This window comes from Sus scrofa, chromosome 1 (assembly GCF_000003025.6).
Source record: "Sus scrofa isolate TJ Tabasco breed Duroc chromosome 1, Sscrofa11.1, whole genome shotgun sequence".
Lineage (NCBI taxonomy): Eukaryota > Metazoa > Chordata > Mammalia > Artiodactyla > Suidae > Sus > Sus scrofa.
The window spans coordinates 195895196-195914803 of NC_010443.5; the positions used below are offsets into that span (position 1 = coordinate 195895196).

The 19608-nt window shown below is 36.6% G+C and overlaps 1 protein-coding gene across 2 annotated transcripts in view; it reads left to right on the forward strand.

Annotated features, from left to right (window-relative positions):
• Window positions 1-19608, forward strand: part of LOC102166359 (RNA exonuclease 1 homolog) — a 43365-nt gene continuing 23757 nt past the window's right edge. For both annotated transcript variants that reach the window (XM_005660054.3, XM_005660055.3), the window contains exons 1-7: window positions 1-278; window positions 3053-4211; window positions 4632-4721; window positions 7918-8125; window positions 8596-8714; window positions 9799-9951; window positions 18433-18529. In XM_005660054.3, the coding sequence (XP_005660111.2) occupies window positions 3732-4211; window positions 4632-4721; window positions 7918-8125; window positions 8596-8714; window positions 9799-9951; window positions 18433-18529 (1147 nt within the window). In that variant the 5' untranslated portion in view covers window positions 1-278; window positions 3053-3731. The remainder of the gene's footprint in view (window positions 279-3052; window positions 4212-4631; window positions 4722-7917; window positions 8126-8595; window positions 8715-9798; window positions 9952-18432; window positions 18530-19608) is intronic.

The following is a 19608-nucleotide window of genomic DNA, read 5'->3' on the forward strand; positions in this document are numbered from 1 at the left end:
GGAAAGTGGTAGCAGGGCTACTGTTTATCTCTGCCTGGTATTGTCAGTAGTGCTCACAGTTTTGGAGCCAGAGGAGGTGGTCTTGAGCAGTTAGCCCATGCTACCCTCTGCAGGTTACTTTTGCCATTTTCCGTGCCCTTTTGACAGCCCCGAGGGTCCGTGCCAGCGTTTGTACTGCCAGTTCAAGCACCAGGAAATGCGGTGGGAAATGAGTGAGTCAAGTGATTGCAGCAGCTTGGAAATGCTCCGGGTGCAGAGGAGCCACGTCGAATCCATGGGTGAGAAAGGGCTTGTGGGAAGAATGTCAGGTGGGTTTGGGGAGGGGTTAGCTATCAATTACTCCCGCCTTTATCCTCCACCTACCCTTGGAAAGGACCACAAATTTTCTTGATTGGAAATAGGTGTAAGGGTTATTTTTGAGTCACACAACTTGTCTCCAGTCCTCAAGTACTGTGGTGTGAGAAAGTTAATGTAGCATTACTTGACGAAAACGGCCAAAAGAGATGATGTCAATTATATTTTAAAATTTTGGTTTCTTATCCTCAGTTGGCATAACTTGCAGATACCACTGTAGATATCATTGTAAATTGCAGTCAAGTTTTCCGGGAGGAGCAAGCAGAGTATTAAATAGTCCTTACTGATGTCCACTTTCTTCTACCCTCTCTCCCAGTCTAGAAGTCAGGAGAGGGTCTTAGAGCCCAGGCTGGTGTGTATGTGTGTTGGGAGGGGGAATGTCTTCATACTTGTTCCCTGCTGACCCTGCATGTCATCACTAAACTTGGATTTCCTAAACAGGTTGTCTGGACCTCTGATCTGTTTCCTCTGAAAGGAAGTAATAAAACCATTTCCTTTTTAACTTGTCTCTCTCCCATTCCAAAACACCCTCGCATTTCCTTTCTCTGAAGCCTATAATCTTCCTCTTCTCCAGTCCTCAGAGAGGACTGTTTACCCCCACCTTAGCTACTTCAGGACAGTTCCTATAGAGTGGATGTTCTTGGCAAGAGAAAAACAAGCATTGGCCTTCAAGGAGAAACCAAGTTGTTAGAGACCCCAAGAATAAATCTTCCCAGCATTGCATACCTAGGATCAGGAAACTTAAATTGCTTGTTTATCTCTCCTACATAAAGTATGTTCGAGATATACCAAGCAATGATGGTGGCTATGGAAATTTTGAGAGTGTTTTTCATGTGGTCACACAGTTCCTGAAACTGGGGTTGAGGGCATCTTAGTGACATTCAGGAAGATAGTTGGCGTGGGCTGGTCATTTGAAAAGAACCTGCCCCGGCTACCGAAGGCTCAGCTTGCCGCCCCACTCTACACCCGCGGCCCGGCTTTACAGACCACACCAGCTGCTCCGATGGGTGGGTGGGGCGGGGCCAAGGTCACGTGGTCAAGACGGTAGTGGGCGGGGCGAGGAGCACTCAGTGGGCAGGCGTGTGAAGGCTGGTGGTTGCCAGCTGCTGGGAACGTTGGATCCTAGAAAGGAACGTACAGGTTTGCTGGTTTTCAGAGGCTTGTGAGTGTTCCTTGCTCCCTGACCGCCGTCCCCAATGTGAAATTACTCTAAGGAGTTTCTTATGCTCTGGTGAAAGGCAGTGGGTAGGATGGGGCTCCGGTTGTGGCTAGGAGTATTTACAAATCAGAAGGAGCTGTTCCCGATCATGTCTAACCTGATTAAAGATTAAGTTTGCCTCAAAGTGTTTAAGTTTGCCTTCCAAATCTAGTTTCTGATGGAGGGGAAACAAAAAAAAATTTAACTTGTGACATAGAGGGAAAGTATAATCTCTTTCTTTCTCTCTCTCTCTTTTTTTTTTTTTTCCCAAAAGCCCCCTCAACGCACTGCTTAAGCAGCCTTTCCTGAATCATGGCAACCGAATAAAACCCAGCTTATGCCAGAATGCTGTTCTAGTTGGTAACCCAGAGTTTACTCCCCTTGACAAGTTTACTCAAAGAGAAATCAGAGTAGTTTATGTTTGTAGAATAATTCTCGTTCTTGTGCCTGCCCTTCACCTTTTTTCTTCTCCATCAAAATGTCATACACCTTTATCACACATGTTGTTTTGGATTTCAATAGAGTTAATTTCTTAATAGAAAATGAATGGTAAATTGAAAGGCTAGTGAGCCAAGAGAAAGCTCATTGTGTAAAGAGGAAGCATGTGTGTCTTACCAAAACATTTAGTTTATCTAAAGTAAATTCAGAGATTTAAAAAGTATAATTTGGATGGTATTTCATATCTGTAATCTCTTGTTTGGAGAAAGGAGAAGTGTGTAAAGTATCTCATAACTGACATAGGAAAGCATATCTTGGAAAGAGGGAGGGGTTGTGATTTCCTTAGTGAAAAATCGGGAAGGAGCTGCCAGGTGTTGGGAACAGCCATGACTGCCAAGCCTTATCTCTTGTCACTGTCCTGGGTTTCCTCAGGAGTGTGGATCCAGCTGCTCTCGAGTTTTGTTTGATTTATTTTTTTTTTAATGGATGTTCATGGAAGGGTATGTTTTTCTTAACTTTGTGTTTGAGGCATTTTGTAGAACACCAGGGACCCTAGTGAGAATGTTAAGAACCACTAAATTAAGACTAGCATTTTAAATACTTCTTACTCATGGCAGAGGATATGTATTGGAGTATAAGACTAAGTACAGTTCTGTGTAAGTGGCGTTCAACTATTTGAACTGTTTCCAAATCATCGCTTGTTGGTAAATAATAAGACAAATAGAGTATGTCCAAACCATGTCATGTTTGACACCTTAATAATTGTGTATAAACGTGGCCTGTCCCACCGATGTAGTCACTCTAGTAAGAAGACATGAATGTACTTTAATCAGTCATGTGAATGAGCTACACATTTGAAGGACTGAATCAGTGATAGTCATTGACTTCTCATTCTCATTCCAAGAACTGACTGGTTACTCCACAATTCCTTGTTTTTAAGGCTGGGTTTGGAAGAGTTAATGTCCTTGTGATAGGAAACTGCTTGTTCAGGATGTTATGGAGTCTGTATCTCATATTAAGTGAATTTAAAGGTGAAATAAACTCCTCTTCCATTAACACTAGGCACAACTATGGAAGAACTGGAAAGAATCAACAAAGAAATTGAATCAGTCAAGAGTGAAGTTGAAGAAAAGCAGAAGAGACTCTCCAGGTTTACTTTAGCACTTGAAGAGCTGTCACAAAGCCCTGTGGCCTCCTTGAATGACACAAATGTGAGACAAGATTTTCCTGAAAATAGCCTGATTTCAAAAGAGAAGTGGAATGAACCGTCAAAGAATAGAGAGAATCAGCCTAGAAAATATGTGTTGGACCACAAATGTCCAGCAACTGACCTTGAATATGACCCATTGCTCAATTATTCTGCAGGGCTGCTTGGGTCATCTAGAGCAAGACAGAGTGAGACTGATATTCAGCACTCCTGCTATTGGAAGAAATCTGTGGGTAGAAATTACCACAAGTCCCTGGAGAGTCCATATGTTTCACCAATAAGAATTAAAATAAATCTTCAAGATTCTGATGAAGATGATCTTGTAATGGATGTACCTCCAATCATTCCTTCTTCTAAGAAATCTAAACCATTTAGAGGCTTTAAATATCAGAATATGGATGAAAAGGTACAAGTAATACCCCCAAAGGAAAGAAATCTTCAAATCAGAGGCATAGAAGAGGAAAAAGTAGACAAGACCCAGCTAACCACACAAAGAGATGGTGACAGTAACAGATCAGAACCACCAAATCACTTATGAAAACCTCACTAGATAATAAAACTAACATAAACTTGTGTGGTGTTAAAAACCACATTTCTAAGATGGGAAGCTTCACCAGTGAGAAAAAGTATGTCTATATTTCAGAAGAAAGTACATCTTGTGCACTTCCCTGTGACAAAGAAATACAGAAGGAGCATCATAATGAAAGTTATCCAAAGAGCAGGAGACATGTAAAAACATGTTATGATACTCAAAACATGGAATGGCGATATTCACCAAGTCAACCCCAATTCTCATATTCAGATGATCACATACAAGAAAAGGTTTTGAGAGTACAAAATGATAGTCAAGACTTAAATACTTTTGAAGACAGAAAATTAATTGAATTTGATTTTGATAAGGAATGTACTGAAGACGACACACTCTCTGATTCTGATAAGACTATGAAGGAATGTCTTCAAATTTTCAGTGAGTTCACACAAACCAAAGCTCATAAGAGAGAAATGACTAAGCAGGTTAGTTCCCTTTTTTTTAATTCTCATTTTCCAAAATCTAAAGGAGTTTCCCTTAAATAACATTCTCTATATTATAAACTTTATATAATATCTGTAATATGTATTTCTAATATTTATGATTATTAGCATATTAGAATGACAAGGCAAAAACCTTGATAATTGGCCAGCCATGATGTTTTGCAGACTTGACAGTTTCCAGAGGTCATGGTATTAGATGTAGTAACTTATAGTTGATCTCTCAAATTAGAGGAATCTTTTATAGGAACTATGCATGTCAGATTATCCAAATTAATTACTTTGTGAATTATTTTAAATAATTTGCCCACTATTTTGTAGTTTTATTCCTGTGGCTCTTCAGGAAACATGATAAATTTGCCACTACCACACTGAAATTGGATGATTCTTATCTTTTCCATCTAGGTTTCAGAAGAGCAAATGGAATTAGATATGTTATATTACCAAAATATTTCCAAACCAAAAAAGAGAATTGCACACACTGCCAAGTTTGATGTGAGTCATTTTGATTCTCTTACTCTCATGCCCTCCTTCTGTCTCCCGTACCCCCACCCCTTCAGTAGACACATTATGAAGTACATACCATTTAGAGCTTCAGGTATGTTCTAGTAGTTATTGTCTTGTTATCCACCAGGGGGCACAAGTGGTAAGTCAGTAAATTGATTCTTTTTAAGCATTTTCCAAATCCTTCATTTTTCCCTCATTATCTAACATTTCCATTAAAAACAGTTATGTTGTATAAACTTTTAATGATAAATTAATATAGGCAGTCCTCATTATTTGCAGATTCTGTATTCACAAACCCTATTCAGTAAACTTAATTTATAACAAAATCAAGACATGCTTTTTTTGGTCCTCTTGTAGACATGCGCTATGGCAAAAAAAAAAAAAAAAAAAGAGTGAATTGCCTGACATGCACATGCACATTCCCAGCTAAGGGTGAACAAGGCAACACTGCTTTCTTTTCTTTCTTTTTTTTTTTTTTTGGCTTTGTAGGGCTGCACCTGCTGCATGTGGAAGTTCCCAGGATAGGGGTTGAATCAGAGCTATAGCTACTGGCCAGTGCCACAGCCACAGCAATGCCAGATCTGAGCCATGTCTGTGACCTACACCACAACTCACAGCAAAGCCGGATCCTTAACCCACTGAGTGAGGCCAGGGATTGAGCCCAAGTCCTCATGGGTACTAGTCAGGTTCGTTACCACTGAGCCATGATGGGAACTACCACAACACTGCTTTCTTGTTCACTGTCACACTGTTAACCAGTGTTCTTATCTCAGTCTATTTAGTGCCATGTTTTCTGCATTTTTGTGTTTTCTTAATGAATTTGTTAATTTAAAATGGTCCCCAAGTATAGTGCTGTCTGGTGTTTCTTGGAGCAGGCAGGCTGTGATGTGCCTACAGAGAAAATATGTGTGTTACCTTTGTTCAGGCATGACTTATAGTGCTGGTGACTAAAAATTCATTGTTAATGAATGAGCAGTATATACTAAATGAAGCATCTGTAAATGGAAACACACATAAAACAAGGTTATGTATTGATTGGTTGATGAAACTGCTGAGACCAGATGCTCACCTGCACCTAGGAGCATGGTTCAGTATTCACTAATTCATTGTGGGACTCTATAAGACTTAACTAGTGGAAATAAGGAGAATGGACTGTAGTTTTTCAAAGTAGTTTGAACCTCTTGTAAATATATATTATAAATGCTGAAGATCTCTTGCAACATATAAAGAAGCTGAAGACTCATTGCAGCAAATAATATTCCTTTAACACTTTGTGTTTAAAAAATGCTATTGGAAGTTCCCATCATGGCTCAGCAGAAATGAGTCTGACTAGTATCCATGAGGACACGGATTCAATCCCTAGCCTTGCTCAGTGGGTTAAGGATCCAATGTTGCCATGAGCTGTGGTATAGGTTGCAGACACGTCTTGGATCCGGTGTTGCTGTAGCTGTGGCGTAGGCCAGCAGCTGTTGTTCTAATTCAACCCCTAGCCTGGAACCTCCATATGAAAAAAAAAAAAAAGTATTATTGAACAAAAACAGTTAGTTCTCTGCTCTAGTCTTTACATTATTTGTACTTGGTATGAACTGACAGAATCTTCTGCATGGCTCGGAGTTCCTGTAGTGGCTCAGTGGTTAACAAATCTGACCAGGAACCATGAGCTTGTGGGTTCTATCCCTGGCTTGCTCAGTGGGTTAAGGATCTGGCATTGCCGTGAGCTGTGGTGTAGGTCGCAGACGCAGCTTGGATCCCTTGTTGCTGTGGTTCTGGCGTAGGCTGGCGACTACAGCTCCGATTCGACCCCTAGCCTGGGAACCTCAATATGCCTCGGGAGCAGCCCAAGAAAATGGCAAAAAGACCAAAAAAAAAAAAAAAAAAAAAAAAAGAATCTTCTGCGGGGCATAAAAAGAGTTTATGCTCCCAAGTCATATATAACAGCCTGAATTCCAGTTCTTCACAGGATGGTTGAATGTTCTTGAGCAAATTATTTAATTTCTCTGTTTCATTTTCCATGTTTGTGAAATGGAAATAGTGAAATGCCTGCCTATCCCAGGGTCAGATATTATAGATATTTACTAAACTAGTTCTCTCCCCTTTTCTCTTTCTTATGAAAAAAATTTTTTGGAGGCTAACTTTATATTCCTTTAATTGCAAATGCTGTAGTGTTCATAGTTTTCATTTTACTATGCTATGTATTTTCTCCCCAAATTCTTTTTTTTAGGGTGCACCCGTGGCATAAGGAGGTTCCCAGGCTAGGGGTGCAACTGAAACTATAGCCACCGTCCTGTGCCAGAGCCACAGCAACGCAGGATCCAATCCACATCTGCGACCTACACCACAGCTCATGGCAATACCAGATCCTTAACCCACTGAGCGAGGCCAAGGATAGAACCTGAATCCACATCATGGATGCTAGTTGGGTTCACTAACTGCTGAGCCATGACAGGAACTCCCCCAAATTCGTATATTTAAATAAGTATTGGTATCATCAGCAATTTTTTCCTTAAATTCTCACAAATGGAAGTAACTGGACAAAAGATAGGTAAAAAGTTTATTATGATTTTTAAAATATGACACATTGCCTTCCAAAAAGATTGTGGTAATTTATAGTCTTACACAGTGTTTCAGGGTTCCCTTCTCACAAACCTTACAAAAAATGGGTATTGCAATTTTTTTAACCTGTAAATTTGAGTGAAATTCTGTTTCCTTGTTTTATATTATATTTGTTTGGTTACTAGTGAAGCTGAACATTTTTTCATATGTTCCCTTCTCTTCTAGTAATGAATATTGCTGTGGAGAAGTCAGCTGCTAGCCTATTTCTCCCTGTGTGGGTCACCTGATACTTTTGCCTCATTACCTAAAGGATTCTTTCCTTAAATTTGAATTCTGGTGACTTTAGTAGAATATGTCTTATTAACATTTTAACTGCAAATAAAGTGTCATTTTCATATAAAATTTAATTTCCTCATATTTCAAGAAAATTTTCTTAAATTATATGCTGAAATTGTTTGGTTTTATTGTCTCAGTTTATTTCAGGAGTACTCCAATTATGTGTACTGGATCAATTATGTGTGTATTGGATCTCATGTAGTCAATTCTAAGGAGCTTTTGTGCAAAAGGAAAGTGAAATTATCCATCTTAACAATTTTTAAAATCATCTATGTTTTATACTGATGCTTTATAGGTTCCAACCAGTAAAGAGATGATTAGCCCATTCAGGGGACCAGGCCCACCACTGGTTAGTCACACTAGACTCCTCCAGGCCCAGGAACAGGCAGTGCAGATAATGGCTGCCATTAAGGGTGGGCAGGCTTTTGTTAGTCTCACTTCAGAAGAGAAGAAAAATACAGTTGCATGTCCAGCCTCTCAGATCCAAAGGAAAGCCTCAGGAGGTATGAGGAAAATCTTTTTTTAGTTACTTATTTAATAAATGGGGTTATACTTTGTTTTTAAAAATGTTTCCTATGAAACCCATATATTCCCAGTTATCATTAAGTCAATTACATAAAGCTTTACATGAAATAATAAGATTAGCATATTTAAATCATTTATCCCCTATATGGTAGCAATAAATGGTAGTATTTTGCACACATTCTTACATGGAGCAAATTGCTTTATAAATTACTTAATTTTGTTCTTCTAGGTTATTTTGTTCTTCTAGGTTATACTGGAATTGGTTATTGGGATCCTTTTGTGTTTGCATTTTGTTTTCTTCAAGAAAAAATATGTATTTTTTAATCAAGCTTATAAATAAAGTGTTGTGAAATTTTGAATTAATGATGGAAATAAACTCAAATCATCTGAGACTAATGACATTAACATTTACCTTTTCCTTTTTCTCTTGTTCTCTGAAATGTCTTAGAAAATTCACGTACATCAAACAGCCTTCACATGGATATAGTTCTTTCGAAGGAAAGTCCAGCTGCAAAGCCAAACAGAGCACATGTTCCTGTGAAAAGTATTCCTTATTTTCCTGTGAAGGTACTATGAACTCAATCTGAAGACCAGAATTTTATTCCTAATAACCATCATGTTCTAACGACATTAGGGCCCCTTGGAGAGTGACTATGTTTTTCTCTCTCTGAAGACCCCTAATTCAGATAAATGCCAAACCTACTGCTAAGATATATTGTCAAGCTTTTTTTGGTTACTATTAGATAGTTATTTTCATTTTATCATGGGATTTGTGTTTGTGTGTCACTTTCAGTTAATTTGTTTTTCTTATTATTGGAAATATTTGGCATTTTTTCAGACCTAAAACATCTGTGGCTATAATTAATTTAAGCCTCTTCAGTTTTTTCAGAGAAAAGTTGTGCATTATGTCTTTCAGGCCATATCTGGTGAGGGGTATATCTGTCTAAGTATGTGAGAGACAGAGAGAGCGTTAGGAAATAATGGCCATGAGTAATATGATAGTACAACCTTCTTCAGTCATTTTTCCTCTCCTTGTGTCAATGATTTTTTTTTTCTCTTCACCATGTATTCTTTGGCAGAAAACAACCTGTCAGTGTTAAGTCTTTATCCCTCCCTAAAAGTAGGGAGATTAACTCATCCTAGAATTCTGTCTTTTTTAAGCCCTTCAAAAGGAATGCTAAACTTGTTTCTAGCTCGGATCATTTAAATATTGAATATGCACAGATCTGTCATAAATTTTATTTAAGCCTAAGGCTTTTTCTTAGTCAAATGATAACTGAGAGGCATTGGGACATATATTTGTTTTAAGAATTGTTTTGAGAAACTTTCCTATATGCTCATCAGAGGACCAAGTCATGGCTCTATGAATCTGGATGTGGAAACAGTTGAGTGATTAGACAGGTAATCAAATCAGCCCTGATAATGGCAGACATAAGGCAGCAGTCTCATTTCTCCCTTTTGCGAGTGTAGATAATTTTATTTCTCACATTTTTTTCTACTCTTAATGAATCTAATACTTGAAATTATTTTTAATTTAATTTTTGTATCAACTTACCTAAGATAGTTTTACTGCTTTCATACACATAGTAGGAATGTTAAACAGAAAATGCATGTATTCTCTGTTCTAATCAATGATCTTATGTTTAACAAGATGTTGAAATATAAAGTGGCTCATCAGAAGCGGGCTGTAGGAACATCAGAATCCTTGTCCAAAGTACCTGATGAAGTAAGACAACGCTATGTCAACCTCTTTTTTGAGAAATATTTGAGATTTTGCAAAACAGATGATGATGCTTTTAACAAGGTCAGTACTAAATAATGTAATTTACCATAAAACACACACACACACACACACATACACACACACAATAACTATTACAATGAATATAGAACTCATGCGGCACAATTAGCCAACAGTTTTGTTCAGTTTTTCTCCTCTGTTTTTTTTGAAACCAGGCAATGGGCCTGTTTTTTTCCTCCCTATCCAATCACTTTTCTGGTCTTAAGTTGGAAAGTACTCTGATTACTTTTAGAAAAGTACTCTGATTACTTTTTAAAACTGTCTTAAGGGTGTTCCCGTTGTGGTACAACAGAAAACGAATCCAACTAGTGTCCATGAGGATGCGGATTTGATCCCTGGCCTCGCTCAGTGGGTTAAGGATCTGGTGTTGCCATGTGCTGTGGTGTAGGTCACAGATGTGGCTCGGATCTGGTATGGCTGTAGCGTAGGCTGGCAGCTACAGCTCCAGTTGGACACCTAGCCTGGGAACCTCCACACATCGCAAGTGCAGCCCTGAAAAAGACAAATATATCTTAGGCCTGTGATTTCATATCAAGGCCAGGAGTATATTAATCTGAGGAGTGTCTTCCCCTTTATATACTGTCTAGTGAGCCACCGTCTCCACCGCTCCCTATTACACACATCTACTATGCTCATTTATAAGCCATGTCTTGTCCTTTGGCAGCACCTGTGTATGCAGGTTCTACTCAAAACTTTTTTTTCCAAATTGCAATCTTTCAAATCAGTAGCAATAACTTTAGCTCCCACCCCATGAATATCTTCAAAATCCAGTGTGGAATGGTGATGACTGTGGCTTATTTGACAGGCTAGGTCCCACCTGAGCCGACAGACTCTTCTCAGCTCTGATTGTTGCAGTTTGGAAATTCAAGTCTAAGATTTAAAACTCTATTAGACAAACACATGTCTAAGTACTAGATTTGGGTTTTGTGCTTCTCTTCCTCTGATTAAGGCTAATTCAGGTGACTCTGAAGGTTATTATAAAAGACCACAGGTGGATTCAGCAAGAGGCAGATTTCAGATCACTATGAAAAAGACCTTTGTAATTAATAAGCTGTCCATAAAGCAGCGTATTCACAAAACAGTAAACTGCCAGTTGCTGAAAGTGTTTGACTAAAAGCTAAATTATCATCATAACAGGAGATTCATGCATCAGCTGTGAGGAAGAGCCAATTTAAGGATTCTTTATACCACACAGTTTTATTGAGATGTAATTCACAAACCCTGCAATTCTTCCATTTAATGTATATAGTTTAGAAGCTAGCATATTCACAGTTGTGCAACCGCTACCACAATCAATTTTAAAACATTTTCAGCATCCCCAAAGTACACCCTCTACACTTCATCTGTCACTCCCCCACTCCTCCATATCTCTCAGCCCTAGGAAACCACTAATTTACTTTCCATTTCTATTGATCTGCCTATTTCACACATTTAATAAAAATGGAATCATGTGCTTTTTTGTGACTGGCTTAAAGTTTCCCTTAGCATAGTGTCAGGGTTCATCCATGTTATAGCATGTATCATTACTGCATTTCCGTTTTTTTTTTTTTTTTTTTTGTCTTTTTAGGGCCGCGTCTGTGGCATATGGAGATTCCCAGGCTAGGGGTTCAATCGGAGCTGTAGACGCCGGTCTATGCCACAGCCATGGCAATGCAGGATCCAAGCCATGTTTGTGACTTACACCATAGCTCATGGCAATGCCGGATCCTTAACCCACTGAGTGAGGCCAGGAATTGAACCTGCATCCTCATGGATACTAGTCGGGTTTGTTAACCGCTTAGCCACAATTGAACTCCTGCATTTCTTTTTATTGCTGAATAATATTCTGCAAAAATAATATTCTAAAAAATACACAGTTTTTTATTCATTCATTAGTTGATGGACATTTGGATTATTTCCATTTGGGGACTATTATAAATAATGAACACTTGTACACAAATAAACATTGTGTACAACTTTTTGTGTGGACAGATGGTTACATTTCCATTGAGCATATTTCTAGGGTTATATGCTAATTCTATATTTATCTTTTTGTGAAATTACAAAACAGCTTTACAAAGTGACTGTACCACTTTACATTCCCACCAGCAACTTACAGGGGTTCCAATTTCTCCACATTTTCACCAACAGTTGTTATTTTCTGTCTTTTTATAGGGCCATCTTAATGGGTATGAAGTTGTGGCTCACTTACAGCTTTGATATGCATTTCCCTAACAACTCATGATATAGAATATATTTTCATGTACCTCTTGGTCATTTGTATATCTTCTTGAAGAAATATCTGTTCAAATCCTTGGCCCATATTTTGAGTTACTTGCCCTTTTTTTTTTTTTTTTTTTTCCTCCTGAGTTGTAGGGGTTCTTTACATATTCTGGATACAAGTCTCTTAGCAGATAAAACAATTTTTTTTCTGTGGGTTGTTGTCTCATTTCTTGATTGTATAAGTTGCAGCACAATGTTTTTTATCTTGATGTAGTCACAATTTATTTTGTTGTTGCCTGTGCTCTTGGTATCATATCTAATAAAATTAGATCTCAAAGATTTATTCCTATGTTTTTTTCTAATAGTTTTAACAGTTTTCATTCTTATATTTAGGTATATGATCTGGTTTGAGTTGAGTTTTGCATAAGGTGTGAGGTAGGGGTCAAGTTTAATTCTTTTGAATGTGGATATCCAGCTGCTGTAGCACCATTTGTTGAAAAGATTACTTTTTTTCCTTTAATTATCTCATCATTTTTGTCAAGAATCAGTTGTAAATATAAGTGACCATAAATTCTGGGCTCTGATTCTATTCCATTGATCTCTATTTCTGTCCTTATGCCAGAACTACACAGTCTTAATTACTGTACCTTTGTAGTAAGTACTGAAATTTGAAATATGACTTTTTCAAATTTGTTGTTCTTTTTCAAGACTGTTTTAGTCCCTGCTATATCCATATAACTTTTAAGATCAGCTTATATTTTCTGCAAAAATATCCAGTTAGGATTTTGGTAGAGATTGTTTTGAATCTATAGATCAATTTGTGGAGTACTGGAACTTCTGCTGTGGCACGATGGGATCAGCGGTGTCTCTGGAGCTCTGGCACACAGTTTTGATCCTCTGCCAGGAGCAGTGGGTTAAGGATGTAGAGTTGCCATAGCTGTGAAGTAGGTTTCAGCTGTAGCTCAGATCTGATCCCTGCCCAGGAGCTCTGTATGCCATGGGACAGCTGAAAAAGAAAAAGAAATTTTTGTGGCGTATTACCATTTTTAAATCTTGTGAACCATGAACATCTATTTATTTAGATCATCATTAATGCCTTTTAACAGTTTTGTCATTTTCAGTGTACAAGTCTTAAACTTCTTTTGTTAAATTTATTCCTAGGTATTTTAATCATTTTAATGCTATTGTAAATGGAATTGCTTTTATAATTTCATTTTCAAATTGGTATAAGTATATAAAAATTGATTTTTGAGCTTATATCTTACAGTCTTGCTAAACTTGTTTATTCTAATAGTTTTTAGTGAATTCCTTGGGATTTGCTTTATAAAAGATTATGTAATCTGAAATAAATATGACTTTACTTCTTTTTTTCCAATCAGAATACTTTTAATGTAATTTTTTTTCTAATTTCTCTAGGCACAAGCCTCCAGTGCAATAGAAGTGATGTTAGAGTGATATGAGGAGGCATGCTTATCTTGTTCCTCTCTTTTTTGCTTTTTTTTTAGGGCAGCACCCATGGCATATGGAGATTCCCAGGCTAGGGGTCGAATCAGAGCTACAGCTGCTGGCCTACAACACAGCCACAACAACACAGGATCCGAGCTGCATCTGCGACTTAAACCAAAGCTCACAGCAGTTCCTTAACCCACTGAGCAAGGGCAGGGAAAGAACCTGCAACCTCATGGTTCCTAGTCAGATTCATTTCTGCTGTGCCACGACAGGAATTTCATCTTGTTCCTCTTATTAGAGGGAAAGCTTTGTCTTTCTTCATTAAGTACAATAGTAACTGTGGATTTTTTGTGCATTTCTCTGTTTCATCTAAATTTTCTACTTTGGGCATATAGTTGCTCACAGTACTTCTTTATAATTTTTTTATTTCTGTAAGTTACGTGGTAATGTCTTTTTTATTATTTAATAATTTGAGCCTTCTCTCTTCTTGGTCAATCCAGAAAAACTTTTTATCAATTTTGTTGATCTTTTCAAGGAATCAACTTTTAGTTTTGTTGATTATCTCAGTTTTTAATTCTTTATTTCACTTATTTCCACTCTAGTCTTTATTACTTTATTCCTTTTACTTTATTTTGATTTAGTTTCCTATTAAAATTCTAGTTTCTTAAGGTGGAAGGCAAAGTTATTGACTTGAAATCTTTGTAATACAGCCATTTACAATATGAATTTTACTCAGCACTACTTTAGTTGGATCCTATAAGCTATGTGTGCTTCCATTTTCATTCATCTCCAAGAATTTTTAAATGTCCCTTCTGTTTCTTCTTTGACCCATTGGTTATTTAGGAATGTGTGATTTAATTTACATATTTGTGAATTTCTCAAATAGCCTGTTGTTGATTTATAATGTAATACCATTATAGTCAGAGAACATCCTTTTATGATTTGTCATTTCAAATTTATTGAAAATTGTTTTATGACCTAACATAGAATCTTTCCAAGAAAATGTTCCATGTGTACTTGCAAAGTATATGTATTCTGCTCTTGTGTGGAGTGTTCCATCAATGTCTATTAGGTATAATTGCTTCCTAGTTTTGTTGAAGTATTCCATTTTCTTCTTGATCTTCTGACTTGTATCCATTATTTGACATGTAGTATTGAAGTCACCAATTCATTTCTGAGTTGTTATTTTCCCAATTCTGTCAGTTTTTGCTTTGTGTATTTTGGTACTCAGATATAAGATACTTATTTCTTTATAATCGTTATGTCTTCCTGATGGATTGACCCTCTTCTCATTATAAAATATCTTTCTTTGTCGATAGTAACAACTTTTGTTTTAAAGACTCTATTTTCTGATACTAATGTAGCTACTCCACTGTCTTTTGGTTAGTGCTTATGAAGTTCCTCTCTTTTCTTCCTTTGAATTTCGTATATGTCTTGAAGAGAGCACTCACTTGACTCACACTTCCCCCCAAATGTTTAATCCGTTTACATATAATGCAATGAATAATAACTAATAAAATAGAATTTACGTCATTCATTTTGCTATCTGATTTTTATATCTTGTCTTTTTATTTCCTTTATAATTGCTTTTTTTGTGTTAAATATTTTCCAGTATAGCATTTAAATGCCTATGTCATTTCTTTGATTATGTATTTCAATTGTTTTCTTACTGTTTGCCCTGGGATTACAATTACCATCTTAATTTGTGCCAATCTAATTCAGGTTAAAGCTACCTTAATTTCAATAGTATATGAAACAATTATTCCAGTATACCTCCCTTGCTAACCCCGCCTTTCTAGCATTACTGTCGTATAATCATTATGTTTATAAACCCATAGTTAACTTTTATAATTCTTGCTTCATACTATTATCTCTTAAAATAGAAGAAGTAGATTACAAACGAGAACATATTTATTATCTTTTTCTTATGAAGTTATATTTACCAGTGTTCTCTATTTGTTCATGTGGATTCAAACTAGCATCTAATGTCCTTTTCAGACTGAAGGAATCCCTTTAGCATTTCTTGCAGAATAGATCTGCTAGTAACAGATTCCCTTGGAGTTTATCTGGGAATGTTTTAATTTGTCCTTCATTTTAAAGAAGATTTTAGCTGTATATAGAATTCTTGGTTAACAGTCTTTTTCTCTCAACACTTTGAGATGTCAGTCCACTGTTTCCATGGTTTCTGGTGAAAAATTAACTTTTAATCTTATGAAAGGTATTTTATAAATGATGTCATTTTTCTCTTACTACTTTCAAGATTCTTTATCTTTAACTCTCATCAGTTTGTGACATATCCAGGTATGACTTTTGGTGAATAAATTCTACTTAGAGTTTATTGAATTTCATGGATTATAGATTAATATTTTACACACTATTTGGGAAATTTTGGCAATTCTTTCTTTTTTTAATGATTTTTATGTTTTCTGTTATAGTTGGTTTAGATTGTTGTGGCTCGCAGCATAACTACTCAGCAATTATTTCTTTAATATTTTTTTCTGCTTTCTTTTTCTCCTTTTCCTGTGAAACTCACATTATGCATATGTTGGTATGTATGACGGTGTTCTGCAGGTCTGAGGCTCTGACCATTTTTCCTTGTTCTTTTTTCTCCTCTTCAAACTGAATAATCTCTGCTGATCTTCATGCTCACTAATTAGTTATGTGCTATCTCATATCTGTTGGGCCTGTACAGTGAATTTTTCATAAAATTTTTGTGCTTTTTAAACTCCAGAACCTCTATTCTGTTTTTACAGTTTCTCTTTATTGATAGTATCAAGTTGATGAAATATAAAATAATGCCTCCTTTAATTCTCTAGATATTGTTCCATTAATTTTTTAAACATATTTACAGGGAGTTCCCATTGTGGCTCAGTGGTAAGGAAACCGACTAGTATCCATGAGGATGCAGGTTTGATCCCTGGCCTTGTTCAGTGGGTTAAGTATCTGGCATTACCATGAGCTGTGGTATAGGTTGCAGATGTGGCTCAGATCCTGCATTGCTGTGGCTGTGGCATAGGCTGGCAGCTGCAGCTCTGATTTGACCCCTAGCCTGGGAACTTCCATAGCCACATGAGTGGCCCTTTAAAAAAAAAAAAAAAAAAAAAGCAAAGAAAAAAAACCAAAAACATACTTTTACAATAGATGATTTAAAGTTTGTGTCTACTAAGTCCCAAATCTGGACTTTCTCAGGAGCATTTTCTCTTGGTTACTTTTTACTGTTTGTGGTATGCTTTGCCATTTCTTTACAGGTCTCATGACTTTTTGTAGACAACTATACAGTTAAATAATACATTGTAGCAACTCTTTTGTCATATTTACTGTTTTGTTGCTAGGTTTTTTTCATTTTTCTGAACTAATTCTATAGATTCTGTATTGCTTCCAGTGTATGCCTGCTGAGTTCTCTGGTGACATTTTTTAAAGTTATTTTTTATTTTAAGGATGACTTCATAGGAGTCACCCTGTGTTAGTGCAATTTAGTAGTCAGCCAATGAATGATTAGAAAGGTTTCTAACCTTGTCTGTCCATCTCCCACCCCTTTCCTCCCTTCCACAAAGGATCTATATGAGAAGGCATGCCTTCAAACTTATTCCAGTTTATAAGACAGCTTTAGCTTTGACTTTCTGTTGGTGCAGTGTTTCAAGGTCAACCACTAGTGAGTTAATGGGATCTTAATATCTTAACTCACCATTTATCCGCTAAGAATGTCAGAGCTTTTCAGAATTCCTTGGGGTCATCTAGTTCTCCAGATTTCTCTTTTAAATTCCTTGCCAAATTCTTGTTTACCCAACTGAAATCATAGCCTTAGGTAGCTGCCATATTGCCACTGAGTTGCTATTGTTTTGATAATGCTATGGGGATAGGTTCTCCCATGAGCTGAGCTCTAAGTCAAATCAAATACTCACTGCACCCTAGAGAGTTTCCAGGGAGCTGCTCTTTCAGATAAAATATTGATGGTGCTCTGGGGATGATGTTTTTAATGGAGCTCTGAAAGAAGTCTGTCCTTTGAGTTGTCGACCAGGCTGCCAATATTTTGCAGCTATAATGCTACTAAACTGGGGAGGAAGAGGGCATGGGGATAGCCTCAAAATAAAATGGTATAGACCTCCACTGTATTACCATGGTTCAGTAGTTTGTCCTGGACAATTTTCAGTTTTTTCTGTGACTTTGGTTAATTTTCATAGGTTTTAGATAGTTGGTTTTTGTTGTTTTGTCAGTATTTTTGTTTTTGTGGGATAGTTCATGAAAGTTCTTCTCCTGCCATTCCAGAATTCTGTCTCTTCTAGGACTCTGTACAAGTTAAAGAATAATGACAAAGCAAAGAGAAACAAAAAATGAACCTCTTAGAAAGAAATGTTACCCATTTTCTTCCAGCTTTGTCTTTTTCAGCATCTCTGTCTTGTCTTCTGCACTCTCTCCCAACCCCTCATGACATTCTCTCTGTGGTTTGGCATTTAGGCACAGCTGGATTCAATGATTTGCTTTACAACAGTAAGCACAATGCTGATTTTTCTTGAGCCTCAGTGTCCTCATGTAAATTGGAGGCTTTCTACTGTGCACTCTCTACAAACATAAGTGGTCTTTAGTTTGTGAAGATAAGTGTCTAGTTCTTGGGTTAGATACCCAGGATTAAGTTTACTTTTTCTTTCTTTCTTTCTCAAAAAGCATAAACACAAAATGTAAAATAAGTTGCTTTTTATTTTGTGGCACCAATTTCGTCCCATCCCTTGAGATAGATAAATGTTTTGCCATGTTTCCATTATGTTGCAAATGTTGTTTATTATTCATAGACTTTAGACCTAATATTTTTATTTAATTATGCATTTTGTGATCTAGGCTAAAATAGAAGAAAAGGCCATTTATGAACGCTGTGGAAATCGAAATATGTATGTGAACATAGCAATAAATACTCTTAAGATGTTGAGAGACCAAGGTAATTTCTTTTCAGTTAATGAAGGGATGAAGTGATAGATAAGATAAACTTGATTAACACCTGAAATTGAATATGTTTTCTTCAGTAGCAGTGTTGTTTTTATTCTATTCTATTCTATTCTATTCTATTCTATTTTATTCTTTTTAGGGCTGAACCCATGGCATACAGAGGTTTCCTAGACTAGGAGTCAAGTCAGTTCTTTAGCCATCGGCCTGTTACAGACACAGCAACAGCAGATCCGAGCCGCATCTGCGACCTACACCACAGCTCATGGCAATGCCAGATCCTTAACCTACTGAGCAAGGGCAAGGATCGAACCTGCGTCCTCATGGGTACTAGTCAGATTTGTTTGCACTGAGACACGACAGGAACTCCAGTAAGGTTGTTTTTAGATATGCAATAAAATGTGTGTTTTAAAATATTCTCTTGAATATGTAAGTGGCAATTTTTGTTGTTGAAAATAAATTGAAATTGGACATACAAATATAACCTCATGGGGAGAGGTTATCACTGATATATTTAAATTTGATTTCTGATTGTAAAAGTAACTTAGCTCCTTGTAGAATAGTACTTATTAATTTTTTAAAAAGTGATTTTTATCCCCTAAGAAATCTTTTTAGACACTCTTTTTTCTACCTCCCCCCTCCCAATAAAATTAAGTACTAAAGGATAATGTTTTGTCAGGTAAGGTTGAGTTATAGAAAGTCACACGCCTCTGTAATATCCTAAATTTTTTTTTATAAAGACCCAGCTTTGCTCCCTTGAGGGCAATACCACGCCCATTGAGAGTACATGGCATGAATTCAAATTCATGAATTCAGAAAAACATTTTTTTAAAAAGCAGCTAAAGACAATTCACTTACACATCTCTTTCATAGACCCTTCCTTACATGCAAATGTGTATTTAATATTAATAAATAGAATCATTATATATAGTGTGTCTGACTTTTTTCACTTAATAAAGTATCATAGAAGTCATTAGTCAGTTAATCTATAATCTATATTAATGTCTAGTTCTATAACATACTTTTTAATGACTATTGTATGGAATCTATAATATAGATGAAACTAAAAGCATT